The 26,118-nt window shown below is 47.6% G+C and overlaps 1 protein-coding gene across 1 annotated transcript in view; it reads right to left on the bottom strand.

Moving 5' to 3' along the window:
* The window catches only part of camta1a (calmodulin binding transcription activator 1a), a gene marked incomplete at its 5' end in the record, with an annotated part of 268,682 nt that overhangs the window by 110,995 nt on the left and 131,569 nt on the right, over positions 1-26,118 (bottom strand). The window contains 1 exon segment of the mRNA XM_084016249.1: positions 4,352-4,487. Coding sequence (XP_083872375.1) covers positions 4,352-4,487 — 136 coding nt within the window.

Here is a 26,118-nt window from a genome sequence, read left to right as displayed (position 1 = left end):
GCGGAGGGTGAGCAGGGGTTGGAGGTGGGGGAGGGTGGAGCTGAGCGCTGGAATGGGATTTAGGGAATTGGTAGAGAACTGTATTGGCATTAAAGTCTGGGGAGCATGGGGGGCACAGAGCAGCAAAGCACACCTTAAGAGGAGAAGCTCATTTCAATCGGTGTAATTAGCCTGTGGTAATGAAATAAGTCAGAGGAACTGCCACCTTCACTTAAGAGAAAATCGATCCGTATTTTAGGGAGTTTATTAAAGCTTAGGAATAATGGGGAGAAAGGATAGAAAGAGGTGGGTGGAGATTGGAGGGGGGGGGTTAAGCTGACGTTAACAGCTAATCAGAAGTATAAGAAGAGCATCGGGGTAGGAGCTTGACAAAAAAAAACACAGGAGGGATAGCAGTTGGAGTTTGTCAAAGCAGATGTGTTTCGAGGTCTCTGCTATTTCACAGCGAGAAGCCAGGGGATGCTAGAGCTATGCATACCATCAGACCTCCAGCCTGAATTAAGATGACATCACCGTGTGGGAAGAATGCAGCCAATCAAAACTTGGTGAAACGGCAGATCCCGAGTGATAAGACGGCCGCCGGACATCCTCATCCGAGTGGTTTGCGAGGACCCCCCTCCTCCTCCGGCGGGACTTTGGGTATGGCAAGGAGCTGGTGCGGTGTGGTGAGACAACCGCTGATGGACATCTCTCCTCAGGTGCCCCCCGAATGCATGCTGGTAGACGGGGGTTGCCGCTTTGCTCATTTATCCAGCCGTCTGGCCAACTCACCTGGAGTGATGGGGGAGACGTCAGGAAGGCAGGCTGCTATTTCACGGCCTGTTAAGCGCTAATGCCGCAACATGCCCCGCGCTCCAATTTTAGGGAACAGGGAGCATTACCGCCCCGACTCGAGGTTCTGTCCGTCTGGACTGTGGACTTGGAGGGTAGCGGAAGGAGGAGAGAAAAGGGAAAGGCCGGTAAAGAGAAAGGGAGTCGGGAGCAGAGCGGGACAACGAAAGGTCTACTGAGATAATTAAAAGACAGGGAAATGAAAGAGACAGACAGGGAGAGGGTGGAAGAGGGGAAGACACTCAGAAAGAGTAAGGGAGAGCGAGATGGAGGGAGAAGGAGTGTAGAGCCTTGGTTTTACATGGGCTGCTGAGCCAGCACTGCGGAGCAGACAGGACAGCAGCAGCACACGCTGACATCTACTCCTGCCACGCTAGGCTGCCTCCTGCAGGCCCCAGAAGGCCCCCCCTCGCTCCCGGACTCCTCTCACCGGAGACCACTGAACATCACTGGCCTGAACCACCCACAACACTTGTCCTCTCTGTGCACTAAACCTGGCCCGTGTAATAACCACAGAAAACCTCTATTAAGCACCGGGCGGCCGGGGGAATCAGAGCGGCTACAGCGCAGGCTTCGACTGATGTAAAAACTCCCCCCTGTAAAACAAGCGAGGGCGTGCTAAAAGTTGTGTCAACTCTTTGTGTTCTGCCTCGTGAAGGTACGATATGAATTATGTATCCATACACGGATCTTTCTCTTCTCCATTTAAATGGAGCAGAAGGCAGAAATGAATACCTCTTCATCCTCTCCCTTGGTTTCATCCTCTCACTGTCCAGACGTTTAAAAGGGCCGAGTCATTCGGACGTGCTTACGGTAAACATGACTGTGCGTTACGGGTCACGGTTCCCATCATAGGCCGCTTACAGCATGTGATGGATCTCCTCTCTCTCCCCTGTCAGTCTTGAGGGGGCGAGGCGTAGAAAAGGACATGACTCAGGGCTTCCAAGTCCGCAAAATGTGGGCGCGCACACAAAAAAACAAGGAGCCCACACACAACACCGCTCCAACAGCGGTGTGTGTGTATTTTTATGTACAGTATGTGAAAACAGCAGCAGTGATGGTCCAATTTCTTACAATCCCATGTGGCTTTGCAGCACCTGAGTCAGTTTTCTACCTGAGCTCTCTCTTCCTCCTCTCCGCTAAGCTCCCCCTCCTACCGATCACGATTAGCAATTAGCTCTGGTGGATTAGATCGGTTACAACTTATTGGAGCAGGGTTGCACACACGCAGTGAGCGGCTATCAGTCTTTGGCCGTGGGACTCGCGATGCTTTAGTACATCCTTTAATATTACGTTGTTGCATCCTGCAGACAGCACACTACAGCTTTAGTGGTTTGACAGCTCAGCGTCTGGCTACTTATTGCTGCTGATGGACATAAATACTGTAATAGTCGCCGGAGCATTACTCAATGTTCATGTCAAGTGTCGACTCGGATGTAAAGAAAAGCTCATTCTTCGAAACACTCAAGGGTTATAGAATCTGCTCCCTTTCTGTTTAGAAAAAAAAAAAGAATGCAAACCACGATGCAGCAACGCCAATGTCGGACACGCCACGACAAGTCATCGCTGCCCACGCAGCATATAGAGCACAATGTGTGACACATAAAGGGAAGCTGGAGGGCTGCTCTTCATGTGTGTCCTCAGCTTAGGAGCCAATCGCTTTAGCTCTGGCTTGCCAGGAAATGTCTTTCTTTTTTTTTTTTGTAAATATCATTTTTTATAAAGCTGGGACTCACTGAGGTCCGGCTATTTTTAAAACGTTACAGTATGTTTTCTCCTTGTCCACGGTGACAGCTGCAAGACCGCAGAAGATCACGCGCTATCACCGGCCGAGGGAAGCACCAAGGATACAGCGGCGCTGCGATGTGCCAGTTGCTTGAAAGAAAAATGGTGCGCTTTTCTGGAGCATTGACTAGCATTAATGCTAGAAAATAGGACAGTGTCATACAGTACAGGATGCTGTGTGGAGAGGGGGTGTACCGAAGTGGGCCGCGATGATATAGAAGACATCTAAAGTAAGGTAGATGTGGGGACATTGTCAACTGACATCTCCTTTTAGCATTAGCCAAGTGTTTATTTATAATTTCTATGCATGCTTTGGGACTTGTTTGAGGGAACAGCAGGCTCATTTAATAACTGAACAAGCAATTTTCTTTTTTAACCATATCGTATCTCCCCTCCCTCCCCTCTTCTTTGAGGGACACTTTGAGGACGGAACTGAGGGGTCAGTCATGACACCATCTTTCTTTTTCACTGGAATCCACAAATGCATGTGCAATGGGGGGGGGTGGAGCCTCGGTGGAGCTGAAGCTGGTGCGATCAGTAAAGGTAAACCCCGAAATACGAGTAAAATGGCCAATTATGACCCCGTCCTGCTGTTGAAACAATAAAACATATTCTACTTTGAATTCATACTGTATTGCTGATACAATATCATGGACTCGTGACAGCGTATGCCAGTAAAAAGGATTTGAGTCATAAATACTGCTGGTTCTTCATGCTAAGCATTATCTGTATCCACATGTTAATACAACCATATTAATGCAACCATCTAAACCGTCTGTAAAGCCTGGACTCTCAGAAACTGTGAAAAAAGTTATGTAACAGTCCAAAAGGACGGCAGTGTGTTCGTCCCAACAGGTTATCAGACCACTGCAGGGCCTGAGATGAAACTGAGCTGGCGAGGTGAGCGAGGAGGCCATTTTTCTGGGATTGACAAATATCTGGAGGAGTACAAACAGAGAGCAGAGCCCCTGTTGGGAGAATGCCTGAGCTTTGTCTTTGTCACACTGCGCGACAGACTCACAGCACCGCTCTCTGAGGTGTGTGGCTATGTGTACTTGAATGGTGTGACTGTGTGTGTGTGTGTGTGTGTGTAGACACACATGAATAGGGGACCAGCATCTCACATCTCCACAGCTCTACACGATCTCAACTCCTGTGCTTCCGGCGTCCGTGCTTCTGGCGAAACACATGAAAAGAGACCAGTACCCAAAACTTCAGAACCGCAGGAAGCGAAAGTAAAAAGAAGGAGTCTGGGGACGAGCCGGGGACGCCGACACGCACCCCCGGGTGGAGCGAGATCGAGCCTGGGTGCGGCCCAAGACGGATGCATCTGGGCCTTTTATGGCGGCGGCAAGTGTGGGGAATGACGTGGAGTGAGGTAAGGGAACACCAGCTCCGCAGCGCTGCTTTGAGCTAGCAAGATTAATGTAGGGCTCTCTGGAGCAAAGGCAACATCCAGAGCCTTAATAAGGTACAAACAATCGGTTCCACTCCGCCGGCTTCCCAGGGAAAACTATTGTTGTGCTGCATTGTTTCTTGGTAAGGCTCCGTGGAGACGCGGGGCCGACTGCAGCATGTGACTGTCTCCATTACAGCCAGGGGAGAGCTCACTGTAGACCTGTGTTTTGTCTGTGTCAGGGTGAAGGCTGGCTCTCGCCTGCCCCCACCCCCCGATACCCCCCCCCCCCACCACCACTTCTTCTCTCTAAATCCAAACTCTCGTAAGCGCACTCACCTCAACTCCCTGCACTTTCAACTTCATGTGATCCTCCCGTGTGGTCTTCCCGTCTTTCCTCTTCTTCCAGCAGTAGCCATCCTTTCTGTACTTCACCTTCTTCCTATTGTACAATATCATCGATCCATTCTGCGGCCTGGATCCGTGGAGACAGGACAGAGAGAGAAAGAGAGGGGGGGGGAGCAAATGAGAGAAAGATGAGAAGAATTTTTTTAGGCAAAGCTACAGCCCAGCTCAGGGACTCATATTAAGAGATGTACAAAGAGGGCCCCGACACGAGTCTGCGCCCGGCAAGCAAAATGCACCAGTGACTTAGATGACAAGACTTCTTTATGGCGTTTCGCAGCATTGGTATGCACAGTTTGACAATGAACAAAGCGCCCCTTCAGCATACATTCTCCCAATGAGAAGTGAGTGTGCTGCGAGCTGCTAAAGTGACACTTCTTCTCACGGAGTAAATTACATGAAGGGCAGTGTGTAAGGCAAGCAGTGTGTGGTGGGGGGAGGGGGGGGAGGGAAGGGGGCTTCCTTTCCTTATCTCTCATTCATCCAACTTAAATGAGTTGTGGTGTTGGAAGTCCCTCGAGGGAAGCGAAAGATCCCTCCCTTACACTCCATTCATAATTCATTCTGCTTCCACCAGACCACAGCCTGTAGGCTCATAATGATATAATGTAACTATTTGATGATAATCTGCCTTTCCACTTCCATTTGTAACAGAGGCATTTGGCTCTCAGTGTTAAACATTAACCGAAAGTGTAGCATGAAACATTTATGACTTAACTCAACAATTAGCCAGCAGTTGAGCATAGTTTTGTGCGGCCTTATTTTGTATTTGTGCGTGTGTGTTTTCTGTGTGGCGCGGCTACATATCATCGGCATGAATCCATACGTACACACACACACACACACACACACGGTTTGGAGCTCTCCCAAATGAGAACAGGTTTGCCTCAGTGTTTGGGGTCCTCACGGTGAACGAGTGGGAAAGCCGCCTGCTTTGTAAACGTTGAGCGAGGCTTATGCTGCGTTTCAGACAACGCAGAACTGTAAAGTTCTTCCAGCTACAAAAAAAGTACAATGGAAAGCCACTCAAAGTCAGAGTTACTACTTTAAACCTACATGTGTGATGTAAGAAAGTATATTGGCAAGTATTTCATTAAAATCATACGCTATCATAGAGTGACACCTGTTCTGCATGTAAATTGCACAATAGTTTTTCAGGAAAATATTTTAAAATGTCCTCAAAAAATGTTCAGTTGTGTGAACACTTTACAAAGAAACATCAGTTTGTCAGCTGTAGTTGTTGTTTGGTGCACCTGGAATGCTTGGAGGTCAAAAGTTGGACGTTTAAACTGGGAACATTTCTTCCTCAAAGTTGTCTTGAACGCAGCGTTAAACAACCAGTCAGCCGGTGAGCCTTTTTAGCCTCGAGCTCACTGCTCACATGCACAAGCATATACAACTAGAAAAACAAAATTCCAGAAAAACCCATCAAAGCAAAGAACAAAAGCCGGGTTTGCCTCTTCTCGAACAATATTCCAAATATGAAAATCCAACTGTTTTGTTGTTTATTGTAAAGTTTTTTGTGTTTTTTTTTTTTTCCTCCATACGGTTTATTTATAACGCTGCATGCATCATTTTGCAGGGCTGCCTTTGGGGGCCCGGGGCGCGTGTTTATCTTGGTATCACTCATCAATCATTTTCCCAGTCGGATCTCAGGGGCCGGCGGAAAGGGAGGAGAAGGGGGAGGTGGGGGTCCCCGCAGTCCCCCCTCTGTGGCCCCTGACAGCACCTTCTAATGAGAGACGCCACTCACACACTGACATGCTCCACTCCTCGCTGATCTCCCTTCTTCCCTTTCCTCCACCCTTCCTCTCTGCAGCCCTCTCTTCTCGCCGTCAGTCAACATCGGGCTGCGCACCGGGGACCGGCTTTGTCTCCTCCCTCACCCCGACTCCCTCTTCTGCCTCTCTCTCTCTTCCTCCCGTTTCATCTGTCTCAGGCTCCCCCACCTCCCCTCTCCCACACCTCCATCTCTCTCTCTCTCTCCTGCTGTTCCCTCCCCGCCCTCCCCTCGTCGAGCACTCAGCATACTTTGCAGAGAACAACTATTAAACAGACATTTTTATTGGTCAGTTTGAAAAGCGGGAAAACTGCTCAACGGCTGCGTGGGACGTACACAAAGTATAAATTGTGTTCTCGTTTACAGCATCCTGTAATGTCACCCAGTCGCCATCATAAACGGCACTCTGGAACTAAGAACTTTTTTTTGCAGATTGCCGCAATCTCGCACATGTACTCGGGACAGATTTGCATCCCGAAAAATGTCACTTGAAGGACGCTCGTTTGACATCGGCGCTCGGCGTCAATCAAAGAGCGGAACGGCCCCGCTCTCTCTCTCTCTCTCTCTCCCTCACAGCGCGATCCGATTATTTGTTTCCGTATCATTCTGGAATTTGTCCTTCAAAAAAAAGATACCGGGGAAAGGGGGGTGCGCTTCTTAAAACGTAGCTCTGCTTGAGACAAAAAGATGGCCGCAGATGAGATAAGGCAGAAAATCAAATGACACAGGGCTATCTGATCTCCTCCGGAGCACTGGAAATTGGGGTGAGGCTTCGGTGTCAGAGGCTCCGCGACGTATTTATCGGCTCGGCGCAAAAACATATTCGCTCAGCTATTTTTGAGGGACTGTTAGGTTGATGCTATTTTCCAATTCAAGGCACTTTGGGACCGGGGAGGAGAGAGCCTCGGCAACCAGCTCTGGATTCGGTCTGAGGCAAAGGCCGGTCTTAAAAATGAATGCTTTGGCAACATAATATGTCTCCTCTCCCTCCCGCTGTCTCCCTCACTCTCCCTCCCACTCATCTCCTACCAGTGTATACTTAGGCGTTTCAATTAATCTTATCAGAATTATACATATTTATACATGAGGGGGAAAAAGCTAACTGCTCTGTTATCAAAGAAGCGTGACAGGAGGCTCTCTGTCTCAGATGCCTAAATGTGGCAGATTAATATGGAAATACAGTCCTCTGACAAAGTGCACACAAGCGCCGCGGCCGCCTCTCTCCTCCTTTGGAGTTTGGAGCGATAACAAGCTTTACCCTCCGGGTGGTGTTAGGCCTTGTCCAGTCCTTTAGGAATCATTCATTTACCCAGGTAATGGCATTCGCTCAATCAGATTTGTTCATTTGAAAAAGTCAGGGGAGGGATGGGGATACGGGAGGAGGGGGGTATGAGGTTGGTGACGTGTTCAGCATGGGTAAGAATCCCAAAGCAGGGGGAGCCCTGGCCCACAGGCTCGGCTCGTCTCAAGGCCGATAGGCGCTGACGGAGTAACGAGGAGGAATCTGTGTGAGCGTGAGAGATTCTCCTGTTCCAACGGGGATCAGTGGGGAGAGAATCCACAGCTCTGGTGAATCATCTGAAAAAAATCCCCCCCCAAAAAAATGTTCTGTGATGGGACTTTAAAATATTTGACTTGAATAAACAGATCTCTGTAGAACACACACGGGTTTATTGTGCGAGGGCAGACACGGTTTTGGCAACCGTTAGGTATTCATGGGATACCAAAACAACAACAACAACAAAAGATACAGAGAATGAAAGATTCCAGGCTTGGTGAACCGGTGTAGCGCTAACAACTGCTCCAGTAGCGTTGCCATACATGCTGTTCTTCTCCACAGCCAAGAGTCGAGTACAGTAGAGTAAAGTAGAGGAGAGGAGAGCCGGGCCGGAGAGGCTTTGAAGATCGGAGGGTAATCTGGTCGGGGCCTGAAGTGGCTCGGGAGGGAGGCGACACCTGCTGTTCTCAATTACCCATCAGAGCCTTCAGCCATCACAGCCTTTACCCCACTGTGTCAACAACCACACTCACCTACTCCTCATCCAAACACGTCAACAACACACACATTTGGTGCCACACCAACCCTATTAAGTGTAAATATGAGGCACAAATATGCCCCGGAGCACGCACACACACACACACACACACACATGCATGCCAGGTTCCTGGTAACCCTGTTGCTCCGTCTATGGCTAACATTAATAGCGAGACGAGTGACGGAACATCAATAACGGACGGATGCTGGTCATTACTGGTTCTGTCAATCACAGGAAAATCATAGGTCACATGTGTTAAAACACACACACACACACACACACATCTGGAGCTGTCGACGGCGAGCAGAGGTGCGTCCACGTGTGATGTAATTAGACTTTGAGCAACGGCGCCCCGTTAGACGGTACGTCATCTTCGAGGTGGACGTGCGAGCGGAAGAAGGTGTCGGCGCCCCGGCGTCCGGAGCGCCTATCCGGACGCATCACGTGCAATTGATGACTCGCAGATAAGCCGCTCCCCCTCTTCAGCCCTGCCAAAGAATGCATCAGGAAGTGGGGGCGTTCGCTAAAACTACTTTAAATGTAAATCTGCCATGGCCTCAGGATTGAGATTCATTGTCTGTGCCGCTCCAAAAAAAAAAAAACCCTCCGACTCCCCCGCTAGTGTTCGTATGTCGAGACGCCGCAGGTCGCGCGCCCCTTTGACTGCCAATGAGGCCTCGGCCGCCTGGTCACTGTGATCCCAACAGTTCTTACTCTACTCCTGACTGAACTCAGCCTTCAACCATGAATGCTTAATTATATATGGTAATTAAGGGGGGGGGGGGGGGGGGGGGGGGGGCAGCTGGAACAAGTTGCGCAACATTTCCGCATCAACCCTTTCCCTCTCTACTCTGGACCGTCTGCTAAATAGTCATGGCCGCCTTTAAAAAGAATTAGGGAATGACTGAGGGAGTGAACGGTGACAGCAGCCGACTGAATTAGACTGAGATGAATCAAGAAGTTAAGTTTGTCCAAATATGATATCGCATATCTGCGAGGCTGTACAGATGGAGCACAACGTTTTTTTTGTTTTTTTTTGTTTACCCAATGTGTTCATCTAAACACAACAGTAATGATGAGCAGGGTAGCGGGGCCCCTGGAGTTGTAATTCAGGGTAAGGAGACAGATCGTGTGCCTCCCCTCTCTCTATATATATCTATACTGCCAATGACTGCCGCGGAGCCCGGGCCCCGGCCCCCCGTGCCCTCCAGCACAAAACAGATGTTCCCCCCGCACTTATCTCAATGAAAAAATCACAGACAATTTACAAAGAATATAAATTACGGTCGTAGCCACACATCAGCGTCCCTGTCCCTGTAAGACCTTGTAAAGAGGATAAGGGTGAATTGGTGTGGGAGGCTGGGTGGATTGTTGGGAGACAACATAAGGCGGATGGAAGCAGCGGGAGGGGGGGTGGGGGGTGCGTCACTGCTCTTATCTGGTCCACAGCAGCCCAGCAGAATGAGAGGGGAGGCTGGTGACTGGCGGTGATGCTGCGCTGATAGCGCTAAGCCGGTTTCATGCACATTTCAGGGAGGCTGCCATCGCTGCTCAGACTTCAAGCTCTCGGCCCCCGCCAGTGGATGAGGTTGGGGGGACGTTATTTACAAATAGCCATGTCATACACTGAGTTACACCGCTCCATTCTCCGTGTCAACACACACACACACACACACACACACACAAGGCAGCGATGGGGCTAAATGTGCAGCTTTGATGCACAGCTTAGGTGACATGGAATTTGAATTTCGGTGCTTGTAAAAGGTTTTGGCTGTGAAGACATTTTCTTATTCACTTGAAATGCACACTGTCGCTGTGTGTGTGTGTGTGTGTGTGTGTGTGTGTGTGTGTGTGTGTGTGTGTGTGTGTGTGTGTGTGTGTGTGTGTGCATGTGAGAGCACGTAATATGTTTAACTGGGTTGAAATGTTGATGACTTTCAACTGCTGGCTCAAAAGGCTTCCACATCGTATTTGTGTTGAATGCTATTTCCAGCCTTTAGTCAGTATGCATATGCTTACTTGGAAACAGCGAGCACACAGAGACGGTGATTCATACCTCACATCCTCTCCGCTAATCTTCACAAATCATCCGCGGTGTCTCAGTGCATTGTAAATAAAAAAATGTTAAAAAAAAAAGGTGCCACCAGAACGAGGCTCCTCCAAAGCCCCAGCCCCCTCCCCGACTCCCGCTGACAACTACACGCTGTGTGCATCGTGCATGTGTAGCGCTGCCTTATTATGACACTTTGTAAAGAGGATGCTTTTGTACTCTCAATAATGCATGGGCAGCGGGGAATTGCGTACAGCCTTATTTTATGTCGTGGGGGTAGGAGTTTGCCGTTTTAGCGGCTTACGTACTCCCGTGGCAAGAAATACTAATGCAATTAAATGCGAGTCGAACTAGACTGCAGCAACAAAAAAAGGTCAGGTTTTTCATTATTAGCGACAACAACCTTGCTTCTATTAAAACGAGGGGCAGGAGGATTCAGCTAGTAACATAATGATGTGGTCGTGGGCTTTGGAGAGCCAAATCCGGAGCAGATGATCAAAAATGTCTTTATTTTTCATTCCCAGTAAGCATTCAACAAGTAAAGGGAACTCATGTTGTGTCCTTGATAGTACTTTCAAATAAAAGTGTCACACCCAGACTGGAGATAAAAAGCAAAGATGGATCAGAAGAAGAAAAGCAAACACAACACTGTACAACTTTAAGCTTTGAGCTGGCCGAATGTGATATTGATATTATTCTCCATCCTTATAAAATATCTACATATATATTTAAATGTGGGGTTTCATCCTGGATGATATGGGGATGACACGGTGACACCGAGTCCACCTGAGGTGGGTGTGTCCGGGACAGAAAGAGGACAGTGCAAGGGCAGGCTCTCCTTCCCATCATGCCTCATGCCAGACCGGTCTTATGGATCACCTGGACATGGCCCTCCTTGTCTCTCCTCCACCACAGTGCTGCTGACCTTCCCCTATTGATCCCCCGGTGACAGAGCACAGCGAAGGCCAGCTATTGAACCACTTATGATTAATTCACAAATCCTGCCTTGTCCACAAAAAAGGTAAAAGAACAAAGCACGAGCAGTGGGAACAAGTGAAAAGGGGGCCGATAAAGAGCCAGAGAGGTCAACAAAACCTCACACTTTTTAAAGTGAGAGGGAGAACTAAGAAGTGCCGCTTTTCAAGCTGACCAAGCTTTTAAAAGCACATCTCAGAGTCTCTTTCTGTCACAAGAAAAACACAGTGATGGGTTGAAGTGAGATATTAGAAAAAAAAGAGTGAGGAAAAAGGGAAACGGCCAGACAGGAAAACAGAGAGAAAGAAGAGAAGGAGCCATTCTTCCTCTCCTTGGTCCTATTTTAGTCACGAGGATAGACCAGTGAGGGCGAGGGGTTGAAATTGAGCTGTAACTCTATCTGTGTGCTGGAGCGAATCAGAAAGTCTATCCCACCTTTCACCTGGGAATCACAGCTCTCTCTCTCTCTGTGTGCCCCCGTCTGGTCACCATACCAACCACAGCCAGGCATCATGGGATTAATTGGAGCCCAGGGCTCAGCGGCAGCCAGCCACAGATAGGGGAGCAGGGTGGCGGCGGCGGAGACGGGCGGACGTCGGCCATGGTCAAGTGATGCTGGCCATGCAGATCAAAATTTTCAGGCATTGCCTGCATCGCCAGAGATGATACGGTCTCCACGGTAACGCTAAACTTGTTGGAGCCTGAGCCACCTTTTTGGCCGTAATGCTCAGATTGGATTCCAAGATGGAGTTCCCGGCATGGTGTTCATTTTCTCTCTCTGATCCCTGTGTGTGGCGTTTGGGGGATTTTACACAAACACTGACACACTGCGATTCGCCTCCGTAAACACAACCCGTGCCAGAACGTTGAGTAAACAGAGGCGAGCCTACCAGTTCGTTTATGTTCTTGATAGGAGATTATTTTTAAAAAGGGGGGAAAATGACAGGTAAGAGTAACAAACAAAGTCGTATTTCAAGACAAATTCAGTGGTGGAATAATAATAAAAAAAAAAGGATTAACATTGACCAGAGCCTACTGTTGATTAATGGGCACTGTCCACTTAAATGAAATATCAATAAAGATAATTACAAGTCCTTTGCTTGAGAAAAAGTAAAACTGTCAGCAGTTAAAATCTTAGTGTCGTAACATTTGAGGGTGAGCTGTGTGTCAATAAGCAAAGTAACACCAGTATGATGGCGTTTCTTTTCCTCCCACAACAGCTAAATCAAATAATAATACATGCTGGTCACTCCTGTTTACTTGATGGAAATAAGCTTAATATTCGCTGGAAATATTTTTGCATTGCAAGGTAATTTATTGATCGCCGACTCGCCTGCGACACAGCAGTGTGCGGAACAATCAGTGTGATCCGACTAGAGCTGCTCAGCTGGCCAAAAGATCAGACCACGGGTTGGTTGGAGAAGCTTTCAGCTGCGAACGTGTGCAACTGTGTCACAACGGAGCCGACTAAAGAGAAATACATGATGGCCAGCTCCGTTTCCTTGTTGACAATTAAAAGTAGACCATGCTGTTCCTGTAGACACTGTGGATACTCAGTAGACGCTTATTATGTTGACCGCTGACCGTAAAGCGGTGCTGTAAACAGATGTGCTGCAGTTACTATGGCGATTGATGGACGGATGCCCATCCAGGCATGCCCCGACACGTGAACACTGCTGACCGTGAAGCACAGCTGTTAAGTTTTTTACGAACTACAGCAACAGGAGCGTCTGGCTGGGATAGCTTTAACATGTTATAAATATACATTTAAAGGTTGTTTTTCTTTATTTCATGAAGCTTGGCATTTTAGCTTTTATTCTTTGCTATTTCATCCATAGACTGAATCTCATAATGAAGTTAAACATAAGAAATGTATGGGTTGTATGTGATGTTATGGGTGAGAGTGTTAGTCAACAGTCCAACGGGCCCCCGACGCTCTCTCACATTCAATTTCTCTGGGTACGTTTGTATATGACGACCTTTGACCTTGGCCCCTGGCACATGGTCTGAGATCACTCCGCTTCATCTCTGATGCATCAGCCGGGGCCAAGACCTCACACACATAAAAAAACCACACAGTCAACTCTACGTCTCCTTGTTCTACACATCAGCACACACGATGAAAAATGATGGAGTCTGCGTGTCCCGTTCATCCGCCACCGTCCGACTCCCACAGCCATCTGCATGTATACACACACACACACACACACATCTGAATACACACATAAAATAGTCAGCAAGGCACACCTCTAATCATGGCCGCCACTGCCTTTTCATTTTCCAAGTTCACTGACCCATTGAGCTCCCACACACTAAATCACATCAACGCTCCCTCTCCTCCATAAATGATCCGCTCACACACACAAACATCCTCCCTTCCTTCCTTTGGTTGGCTTTAAACAGACACAGAGCACACGCACACATAAATACACACAGACAGAGAGCCACTCGAGCATGGCTGGCATGATAGCAGACATGGCATAATAAATCCCACGCAGCTCGGGGTGGACTAAACACAGACGCAATGAGCATCTAGTCATGCCTTCCAGAGGAGAAGCCCCCCCTCCCCCTCCCCTGTTCTTTCCAAAACCGTAAAATGTTTATCCTCAGTCTGGCACAGAGTGTGACTTTTACACACTTCCTGCAGCAGCATTTTTCCAAACTACAGCGGCATGCAGGGCTTCCACACCGGCCTAGCTGATTGACTATTTCCCCCGTATTTGACACACCAGTGAGTCTGCTCATCAGTCACCTCGGCAAGCAGGCTGTGAGACACGGAGGCGGGCGGGTGGGGTCAAGGCAACAGCCACAGCATGGCAAAGAGTTTGCTTCTGGCACCGTGCCGCATATAGGGCCTGGCGAGGAGAGAGATGTGCTCTTGAATGAAATCAATGTGGTACGTACAGTTAGCGAAGTTGCACACACACACACACACACACAAAACTACACGAGTCGTCGGTTTCTTTTCGAATATCATATTCCGCCGGGTTTTTCTTTGATCAAAAGGATGTGTAGGGGGAAAACGGGCTGACGGAGATCCACTACTGTCACCCTGAGACCACGTTGAATATGGAAAGGATGTTATACAAAACTAAAACATGACACATATCCCTATTTCTGAAGTAAGTCTCTGAGTCTGCTTTATGTATTCCCCAGTGTTAGCATGTGACAAGGCTTGGATATACCCAGAGCTAATCTCAGCTGGAAAACCCACCATGTACAGTGCAGACAGTGTGGGGAAATATCTATGTAGATTACTGAATGTTTTCTCCTCCGTGTATTTAGACCGTAAGTCTCTCAGGGAAACTCGGGTTTTATATATTTAGCATGGTCTTGCCGTCCTCCTCGGCGAAAATGCGGCGAGGACAACGAGACGCCGCTGTGGCCGCCGTTGGCATTGTGATGAACTACTTCTAGAAGCAATCATGTGAATTTACATCATCCCTTGACATTTGGCCTCACGATCCACACACTATCAGTGTGGGGTGCCTCGTCGGTGTTTGAGGGGTTTTTTTTTTTTTTTTCGAGCGTGTGTGTGCGCTCGTGGAATTAAATCTCCTTTCCCTGACATTTAGCCTCGCTGTCCACATGGCGTCTCTGCAGGAAAGAGGCAACGTGGGAATGCCAATCTCTCCACAACATATTATTTTTGTGTGTGCATTTGTGTGCGTTTCCCCATCCATGTGTGTCTGTTTCCGTGCAACCTTGTCAGAATTGGAATACACAGTTATTAAGGGGTGGTGGGGGGGAGGCCTGCCACTCATGTGTCTCCAGAGGGTGAGGAGACCAGACACCATATAGGAGGGAAGGAGGGGAGGAAAAAAGACAGACCGAGGGGAGAAACAGGGAGAAACACAACTAATGAAGGAGAGGAAGGGAGCGGTGAAAGTGTCAAGGCACCCATTGTACTGCTGGGCAGGAGCAGTAAAGACAACCTAGTGGCCTCTGCAACTTTAAGATTGCCATTAAACTCTCGCCTTACCCGTGTTTATGGTTGGGCTTTGTGTGTCAGAGGAGAAGGGGATCGTAAAACGGGGCTTTGTCTGTCTGCCATCGATTTATTTCCTTCGTTAGGGTGATGACACTGCCTGCTTATGATGTCCCAGCACAGACTGTAATTACAGACCACTTCTGTCTTTATTGATGTCACTTTGTTAGTTTAATTACGCTATATTGGGTTTTAGAGTCACGGCAAGAGCAAAGCTATGATGTAGGGCAAATATCATCAATGGAACATCCTCTTTTGAAGATGTCGGGGGGGGCAGAGGAGTCGGGAGATAATTATTTCATAGACAGACATCTAAAATAGAACCCTGCGCATCTTAACATCTACAAAGGCAAAGAGAAGGTAATCTGAAATTTAATGACTATTCCGTCTGTGTTATGACCAAAGTCAGAGGGAGGAGGCTGTGAATGTGATGAGGGCCTTAATGGAAATGAAACACCTGGGTTCAACCTTGAGAGCGACTGTTTACGCGCCCAGTCCCCAGGTGCCGGGGTTGACTGAGAGTCGAGCGGTATGAGAACTGTTGGTGTGTGTGTGTGTATACAGTGTACATGTATATATGATGGAATGGGACCCAGGGGGAAGCAGTGCCATGTGAAGGTGACCCACGAGGGGAAGAGGAGGAGGGACAGGCCACCTGCTTACTGGCGGTGGCGAAAATGAGGGTGACAGCCATCCACCTGTCTGAGAACACTCTCATTCCCAGACCCCATCTGCCCACCCCTCCTCCGGGACACCTCCTCCCCCGGGGGACCCCCCCGTGACCCCTCGCTGTCGTCCGGTTGACCAGGCCTCCTGTCCGCTGTCCCTACGGCCGGCTGCAACTGCCACCGCTCCACTCCGAGCAGAGGCCATTCTGGGGCACTGTAATACAGTACAATACACCGGGGCTCTGCAGTTTTACTCTGTTTTTTTCCCCGTGTTCTTGTTTTAAAGTGATACAGGCCACCAGGCAGTCTGACAGCGTCAGGCTGTGCTATAAGTCTCCTGGCTTGGCTAAGTCATCACAGGTAGCCAACAGGGGAAGGCCTTTATTTGCTCTCTTTTTCCTCCCTTTTTTCTCCAAACTGAAAACTCATCACGGTTTCCTGTAGCACAGATAATCGCTGGCCAACAACAGAGCAATTTGGCAACTCAAACAATGGTCACATATAGTGCACTGTCTATTTGTCACTTCTTTCCGCCTCTCTCTCCCTCTGTGCATGCAGCTGCCTGTGTTTCTTGCCATCGCAGAGTGGAACACACAGAATCGCATCCCGCTCGCCAACCAGTCCACCCCGTGGATAGATCTCTTTATTCAGTGCTGTCTGTCTGGCTGCACTCGGGGCCCCCGTTCCCCCCCTCCGTCTCCCATGGCTTCAGACCTGTGGCCCCGCAAACCAGGGCTGTGTTTGCACTTTCTCTATGGGCTTCAACCACACAACAGAGTGGGGTCCGTGTGAGGAAGACCCACCAGACTTCTGACATGTTTTCTGATCTCCAAAAACCCTCCAGGCTGACAGGCCCACTGTACTCTACCTCTCTCTACAGGAGGAGGTTTTACTCTGCAGAGAGACAGGCCGAGGCAGAAAGAAGGGGATTTGAGAGGTGAAGGGAACGGGGGCGCGGAGAGACAGAGGACACTTAAGATAAAGAGAAACATCAGGTCTTTGCTCTTGCAGAAAGTGTCTCGCAAGGAAAATACTGACTTGCCAGAAAAATGGTGTGCCAAAAAAGTAAGGCAAATCTAATTTAAAGGGAAGCTTGCAAAGGTTAGCAATTAAAGCAGGTTGGGGCTTGGAGTAGCATCTTGGAGGTGGATTTCTGTCCTCCCAGGCTATCACAGCTCTCTGCATGTTCTGCATGATTGCCTGTTGATTTGCAGCATATTGACGTTACCCTCGCTGCCTCCCCGGAAAAAAGACACAATGATATTTCTAGCTGTACATGGCCGACATCACAAGGAGAACCTGAATAACTGCTCTGCTGCTCCTCTGGGTGGACGAGCTCATCTCCTAAATTGTAAAAAAAAAAAAAAAAGTTGAGAGATACAAGAGGGGGACCGAGTCCCAAGATATAGCCAAGATGGGAAAGTGTGAGTGCCTGAATGTTAAGACATTAAATCAAATAGTTGGAAAACAAGGACAAATTAATGATTATAGATGCGATAAAGTGCAGCATAACACAGAAGAGGGTTGGCGAAGAAATTAAAGTATTAAATGCAGTTGGGTGGGTGGATCCGTTGAGCTGGAAGTTAGGCAAAGTCGGAGGAGGGTGGTAGTAAATAAGGTGCTTGAGAGGGTGTGGAAGCAGCAGAGAAGAGCTGTGCTTTGGTGCCTTAAAGGCCCATTGTGAAGCATTTGTGGGATCCATTAGCAGAAATGGAATATAACATTTATGACTGTATTGTCATTAGTGTATAATCACCCGAGACTAAGGATTGTTGTGTTCATGTCAGCTTAGAATGAGCTCTTCATATCTACAAAGGGAGTGGGTCCATCATGTTTCTGTAGCAGCCCAGAACAAAATAATCACCGGCTCCAGTGATTACGTTATCTGAAAGCCACCGTCGTTTTTTCCGACACGCTTGTGGAACTGTAGTAACAACAGCCGAAGAGTGTAAAACCGCTGTACTGCCGTATGACTCCTGTTGCTCCTAAAGTTGCATTATTATGGAATGGATGGCCTCTGAGCAAGGCGAACAGCGTTACCATGGTTTTTTTGCACCCGACGGCTCACAATCCCACAGTGTATGATAGGGAGGAGTAAGCGAAGCGGTATTACAGTTGGTTTGCTGCAGACGCACCGCTAGATGCCACCAAATCGTGCCCTGTACTGTCCCTTTAAGAGTCAACGCATCACTGAGGCTGTTTCTGGCCATTCGCGCGCCTCTGGCCATTAAACATGTCAAGTGGCCAACCTCATTATTTATTGATGGATACACACACTTCCATTCTTACACAAGCATGTGCACACTACAGAGGAAGCCCACGAGACCAGATCTGTGTTACAGCCACCCCCACTCATGCGAGGCAACTCAAAAACCCAATTGGACCGAGACACTCTTCGAAGGGATTCCTATGACTAGCATTGTTATCTGGCTTCCTGTCTCTGTGACACACCAGTGTGGAAAATCTTTGCTATCTTAAAAAAAAACAAAAAAACTTTAGATCACAGAGGATGGCTGCTTTAGACAGGAAGAAGCGCTCCGACCAAATTCTAACTTCATTAGGAAAAAATGAGGCAGCAGCACATGGGGAGTCTGCAACAGATGCCAGGATTGTGTCGAGTTTTTGTTACAGCTCAATCCGTCTATTACCATACATCTGCAGATCTACGCCCGTGATTAAAAAAAGATAAACAAACTACGCTCGTATATCTTCGCTTATCACGAAAAGCTAAACTGTGTCCCACAACAATAGCATTAGCGAGCGCTTTTGGCCAAAGGCAAGAGACAGTAATAGATAGTAATACGGTTTACCACGAGAAGGCAGCGGGCGCAGACAGGGGGGAAAGGCACGGTGACGGACGGGGGAAAAAAAGGGGAGAATGTGTAAATAAAGAGCAGTGGGAGATGGAGCAAAAATGGTTAGAGGAGAAACAATGGAAGTCAGAGAAAGGGAAAGAAAAAGGGGGCGGCGAGAGGGTGAAAGGAGGAGGGTGACGACGAGGAGTGGGAAGGTTGGTCTCATTACTATTAGACCTTCTCTCTCCCCGCAGGCTCAGGTGACCCCGGCTCTCTAGCCCTCTGCCTCGCACACCACTAATCATTTGGTTTTAATCACCAGGATATTCTCCCCCTATGCTCCTTCCCCCCCCCTCCCTTTCTTCATGCCCTACTGTGCACCCTAGCCCTTTTGCCAAGGTCCAGCTAATTTTATTCTAATTGGCCATAGCTTGGGCTGGGACCGATCTGCCTCATTGTCCTCATCCATCCGTCCATCCCGTCTCTATTTCCACTGCCCGTCCTTTATGTGCTCCCCCTCTCTCTCTCTCTCACCGCCTGTGCTTGTTTCTTCATCCCCTCGCTGCCTCCTCTCTCCGCCTCATCTCTCTTTCACTTCTAATTTTTCCCTTCCACCCGTATGCTGCCGCGGCGGCTCCCTCTCCCTGTCCGTCTTTCGCGCCGTTCATTGACGCAACCGTTGTTCAAGCGCTTTTCCAATTTCTGTTCTTCCTCTCCTGTTGACCTTACATTCCACTAGACAAAACAAATAGCCTTGATGTTGTCTGCCAACAAAAAAGAAAGCTCGCTGCGACTGCCTTGATCTGCACACAATGGCATGAAAGAGAAATGTGAAGCTGTTCAGTTAGGAAAACCTGATGGCCGAAGTCTGATGTTCTCCCTTTTTTTGTAATGGAGCGAAAAAACACGATGAACAAAGGGTAGCCAAAGACTCCTCATCGGTTTGTGTAAGCAAGCATATACATAAAATTACAGCAAAGAAAACATGCCCTCTCTAATATTTGCCTTTGCTATTTTACTTTATGTGATGCTGGATGTTATGGAGTATTTCACCCATAAGTCTGGTCATAAGCAATAAAGTGAAATCATTTGAAGTCAGGAATTCAAAATAGTCTATGATGGAAGTCTTCGTATTAAGTATCCACACATGAAATATTCATAGCTGCTGGCTAACTGGCCTGTTGACAATGCGGCGAACGTCAAAGCCAAATCTCCCCTATTCTCGCCGCCGTGGCTAACTTTACCTGTCGCTGCGAGCGAAAAAAAGAGAGAGGAAGATGGAAATCCTGCATTACAATCACACGCTACAAATCCTCTACTTTTCTTTTCTCCTCCGGATCAACAGCTCCAATAAATTTTCATTACACCTGTGTGAAGCGCTTCAAATAGAGCCACAGAAGCAGAAACTAATTACTTTCTAATTTATTGACTAATGGCCACAGCCCTGGGAGACAGCTGCAATTGTTCTAACAGTCCTGCTGCTCCGACTGCACTCAGGTCCACTTTAGATTCATAACCAAAATAATTTATCATTACAAGCACATTAAATTGAACCGTATAGACCATAACAGTGGTAATTTATATCATTTTGTTGTTGGGGGATGCTTTTGCCCTCCCCTGTCTTGAAAGCATACAATCTTCGGGATGGGATTCATCTCCAGCCAGTCGCATGTGGCAGGTTGACTTTGTTCTTCAAAGACCTCTTTGTTTCGTGCCTCGTTCACTATTTGTTGGGGCTTACAGTCGGAGACAGAATGTGCGGCCTTAAAAAAAAAAAAAAGAAAGAAAAAGAAACCTGAGAGGAGGTTTCTGTGTTGCTTGTATCACAAGCCGTCTCTCATGTATGCATGCCTTATGTATAAGGCAGAGGCCTTCAAGATATTTCAAATGACTTATAATATATAATAAATAATAATAATAATATATATTTTCTGCCATGTCTATTGCAATATTAAAAAAAATATGTATTCACTCAAACTGTTGTACATCTTAAATTCTAATACATCAATCTGCTGCACTTTGAGAGTTAATTTCCATGGCTGGATGAACGATTTTGTGCTTAGTTAATAGTAAATATTAATATTTAATAATAAACACATTGGTTCCATAGATACGAATGTTGATAACAAGGCAAAACAAGTCATACCCTTTTCAACCCAACATCCAGCCTCACACGGGGCACCCCCATGGAGGAACTGTGCGAGTGTCCTTTTGGATCAAGCGTGACGTGTTTCCAGTTCATTTGCAGACAACGCACGTCCTGCGATGTGACGATTGAGCATGCGCAAATTGCGAGGGTGATCAAGACATCAGCATTAAAAGTAGATATGCTGGCTCTGTGCTGAAGTAAACCTGTCTCTCATGATTTAGATTCCAGCACACCCTCCGTCAGACAGGCTGAATATATGCTAATAATGTATTAATTTCCAGCAATTGCCTTTATCACATAATGCATCTCTTGCCTGATTGGAACAATGCCTTCCAGGAAGTCAATGACCCTATCAACAGGACACAAATGGTCACCCAGTGGTTTGAACAGCGTGATAACAACATTAGCCATGTGTCAAGGCTTCCTTAATCACCGCCGAGGATGCCATTTGTGCGTTGATGGGATATTCTGAAGCCGAAGTATGAGATGGCATTTTCCACCGGCGTCATTAAGATGGAAGGCCCATATGATCATGCAAATTCATTATGTAAGCAGTGATTAGCGTTGACCTTGCCCTCTGCGAGGTGAGTGGTCTGAAACAACGCCAGGAAACAGCACCCCAGTGTCCACGGAGCCAAGATGCGGCGAGTATATTCAATATGTATACCGACAAAAACTACATTCTCTGTAGACATTCCCCTTTGAAGTTTAAACAAACAAAACATTAAGTCTTATTGAGCCATAACAACAGATTCAGACAACACAATTTCCAGCATGCTGTTTCTGGATGTTTATTTTACCTTTTTATATCAAAGAGAAAAAAATATCCTCAAGGTTTAGGGAGCTTAGCCAGATTTGAGCAAAAAGACCAATGAATCCATGGGAGGAATTCCAACCTCCCACGGCAACAACAACCGATCCAACCACGCTGATAGCACCGACGGTGTATCGCCTTGTGTTGCTAGGAGTTGAGTTGGCGGCAGCGAGGCCCTGAGGGAGGGTCTGAACGGTAGCAGTTTGTCTCTGTGGGAGGTAACCCCCGTTCACACCTCCCTTCGCACAGACATGCCAACTGCTCAAATTTACACTTCTACCAGTTTTCCCACCTTTAAAAGCCACACGTGGTGCAATTACATTATGATAATATTCAAGTGTGGTTTCTGTAACAACAATGTCGCATGTGACCTTTCTCACTGCAGTTTCTTATTTCCTCTGTTGCGCTCATGCCTTTGTTACGGCCTGATAGTTGACTGGAAAGTTTATGAAATAGGTAACATGTCATGGCGTGGTTGTAAATGTCCATCCGTGGCTTCTGTGAGAAGATCAACCCATAGAGGGGCGGCTCTCTCACCAGCAAGTACCACAAGTATTCATAGCACGAATATCAGTGAATCAGCAGAGAGCCTAACAATTGCGAGATCTAAAGCTTGACACTTTGATTTGATTGTGACTGGTTTTATTTGATCAACAATCGCACCCACAAACCTACACACATAAATTGAAAAGCACATATCGGCACACAAATGCCACTCTCTGCCCTACTCTCTCTCCCTGTGCTCCTCTTCAGACATTCAAGCTTTCAGTGGCTGATCAATAGAATCCAACAGGCCACAAATACAGAGAAGAGAGGGTGTGTGGAGGGGGGGGTCCCATGAGATAGACAATAAGGACATTGAGAGGAAAACGGCGACCGGTGGCACACAAACACATACACACCTTCCTATATGTCCTAGCCAAGCGGTGACGTCAGCCTCCTGTTTAAGACACAGCCCACCTAATGGAGCATAGCCAAGGCACGATATGTGTGTTTGCGCGTGTGAGTACGTGCATGTGTGAAATTATGTTGGACCGAGAGCGTTTGCCCACTACAGCAGAGGCAAGGGAAGGACACACTACTACGGCGGAACGCACACAAAGTCAAAGCACAATAGCCATTAAATCAAAAGCGATGTCTCCCTGCTCCTGGCTATTCACACACACAGAGTGCCCTCACACATGCATGTATACACAAAGCTGACGAATACCACTATCCAATACACTGCATTAATATCAGGGTTACTTTGACAGCGTGGAAAGAAATGTGGGAGGAAATGAATGACATTCCAGCAGCACATCCTCTCCACAAACCTGAACTAAATGTGTCGGCGGTGGGAGTATAAAATCTCTGAATGAGAGTTTTTTTGGCATAGGAGATATGGAGAGAAATCAATTTCAGGGCCAAGTATGGTGCCAAGGACATCCAGAAGGGCATAGCTCTGTTGATCTGTTCATATCAATTTGCTCCCTCCTGCAGACGGAGAACGCCACAGCGTGCAGCGCTGCATCTTTAAGGAATATCGCCCCGATAACGGTGCCATAAAACACATCATTTTACAGTCAAACCATCTCTGTCTCAAATGCACTTGGAGCGGAAGCCATTTTCAAGCAACATAAAGTTTAACATGGCGCTACATCTGCCGAGCCGCTAGCTTCCACGCTACATGGGACTGGGCGATTTAATTAGGGGCAAGGGATTGTGTTGTGAGCTGATGCAATGGGCCCCCACCCTCCATGTCCCGACCTGATCTCCCCCCCCGGACTCGCGGTCATCTCGGGAAAGTGTAGAGTGCATGCTGAATTACAGTAACCAGCATGCACTCTGACAATAGTTGCAAAGTTTGTGGCAGCAGTGTCATTAAACGCTGTGATAAGTCACAACACCGTGACACCAAGTCCCTCCATGGATGTGATTAGATGAGCAGCTAGTTTGTATCAGCCTTCCAATTTATATTTCTAAATGGTCCAAACATATCAAGATTCCTACCATTTTACCCCTCCATGATTATGTGTCAATGTTAAACATCATGAATATTTTAGATATAGCTATACCCACAGCCCATAATGATGTTATTATAACATAATATTTCTGGCGAATGCAAAAAGATATTAACATTAAAGTATTTGTGACCGTCCAACTATCTTGTCGATGTGGAAGACAGCATTTAGATATATATATTTCTCCATGGATACGTATTGAAAATAAAACCCATTCAAAAGGCTGGAGCAATTTCACAGAAATGCATAGCAAACACCTCGAAAATAAAGTTGAGAATTAGATGAACTGCTTTGTTCGCCATTAGTCAGCTGAGAAGTGACTTCATCCCCCAGCTGAGATAACTTTTTGAACAATAAAGTCTCCCTTGAATAGTCGTAAAGTTTCCCCTGATTTTTTTTCTTTTTAAATGGAGCCTCCCTCGACTGAGCATTCAGCTACCTGAGTGAGAAGGGTCCAGATTACTAATGCGTCCTAATTCAGATGGTATAGATTACAGATCGTCAAGGGCAAAAGTTTGATTTTTGTCCTGACCACGTGAAAGCCGGTTCCCAATATAAATTTAATGGATCAATGGTGATGGAGGGCTGAGAATTGCGAGGGGCCTCACCACTTCCTATCGTGAATTAGCATGCACAACTGGGATCACTGTGTTCTGTGGAGCCTTACTAAGAGCCCAATGATCTATACGCAGCCTAAAAAGAAGGCACGTCGGGCGGTTAGACTACTGCAAACACTGCTTTCTAACACTACCCTCGACACAACGCGGAGTTACTTGTTATCCAAAAAGCAAGCACTCTGACATATCCTCAAATGCCAGGAGAAGAATAAATGTCAATCTTGGCTTTCTCTCATCTCTCCATAGAACATTGTGGGCCACAACATAAGTCCCCCGAGTGTAAATCCAGACAAAGGGGTGAAGTGTGGGGTTGTGGGTGAGAGGGGATTGGCCAGATGGAGACAGAAAAAGCGAAAAGTTCAATTAAAAATGTTGAGGGAATCTATTTGTTTGCCTTAATTACTTTGTTAATTTGTAAAAGCATTGACTTCTAAACAAAACAAAAAAATGCTTTTTCTGCCGTGATAATGGAGCTCCGGGTATGGTGGGGGCTGTTTGGTTGGGCTGAGTACGTTTTAAATCCACCACCTCTGGTTCTAAACACAACGCTCAATATGTCTGCGAGCGCGTCCCTGAGTCTCGGTTGCAGGGTGTGTAGGTAATGAGGCCCTCCTGTAGTGCTGCACTCCGCTCCTCTGTTGGTGCAGAAAAGCGCACCCCTGCCACGTCCTGACATCCTGACAGATAGGAAAGCATATGGCCAACGTGGCGACGCCACCGACGCCCTCCAAACTGTCGTCAGGCTCAGGCATAATGAGCGGTACGGAGAGATGAGCCCGAGTCCTACACATAGGAGACATTAGTCATCACACTTTTCCCCTCATCTGCCACAGATCAGCTCGTAAAAAGGGGGTAAAAAAAACCCTCCTATTTCGCATAAGAGTCAAGAGATCCCATGAAGGTGTGCCTTTACAGAAGAAAGCCATGTGGTTTAGCATGGCAGGGCCAGACAGGAAGTCTCTGAGAGAGTGCACATCTAGGATGACTGGCTTTATGAAACAATGTGAGCTCTTGCAGATACATAGAACAATTAAAATTTGCTGGTTGACTGGTTTTGGCTGCATTCCACAAGTCAAGTAGCAGAAAGTCAGGGCAGAAACAGAAGAGGGGGATGGGGGGATGGGGGGCACATAGTGGGAGTGAGTGATGGTGTGTTCAGGTAGGGAAGCGGCTGCTCTCCCTGTCACCTGTCAATGGCGTTAGTGTCCAGAAGCTGAAGTCGTCAGCGGTGATTTCAGATAAGGTGCCCATCCAGCCGTGCCCTCGACACAGCCTCCCTCAAGCCCACAGTCCTTTGCCAGTCTCTCTCTCTCCCTCTCTCTCTGCCTGGCCTCTTATCCCTGACCGTCTAGACATCTCACCAGCACGCGATCCCTCACCTCAGCCGACCCGGGCTGCTCTCAATTCTTTCGCTTTCTCTCTGCTCCATACTGCGTCACAACAGTGGCTTGCTGGAGGGCTGCAAAGGGGCTCGTGAAAAGGACACAACAATGCCAAGCAGTTTTCTCTCGAGCTCTCATTCAAGTCGTTGCTGCTCGGCACCGCGTGTCAACCCTCCAAACGAGAGCGACGGAAATCATCGCAAACCGAGACTTCGCTAAAACTTATCAGACCGCCTCGAATGGTTGACTGTAATTTGCGAACAATTGTAACGAGGCGGGCCTATGCCAATCATTCAGTGATGTAGATACACCTCTGAAAAACCCCAAATAACAATGTGAAAGCACTTCACTTTTCTCTGTATGGCAGAGAGGCAAATGAATGAGAACAATGAGCGAGCCAAGAGGCAATTACAGAGCGGATGGCTCGGGGTGCAGACCGATCTGCCG

This window comes from Eutrigla gurnardus (assembly GCF_963514095.1).
Source record: "Eutrigla gurnardus genome assembly, chromosome: 8".
Lineage (NCBI taxonomy): Eukaryota > Metazoa > Chordata > Actinopteri > Perciformes > Triglidae > Eutrigla > Eutrigla gurnardus.
The sequence above is the reverse complement of the archived record's forward strand: the minus strand, read 5'-3'. Positions and strand labels throughout refer to the sequence as shown.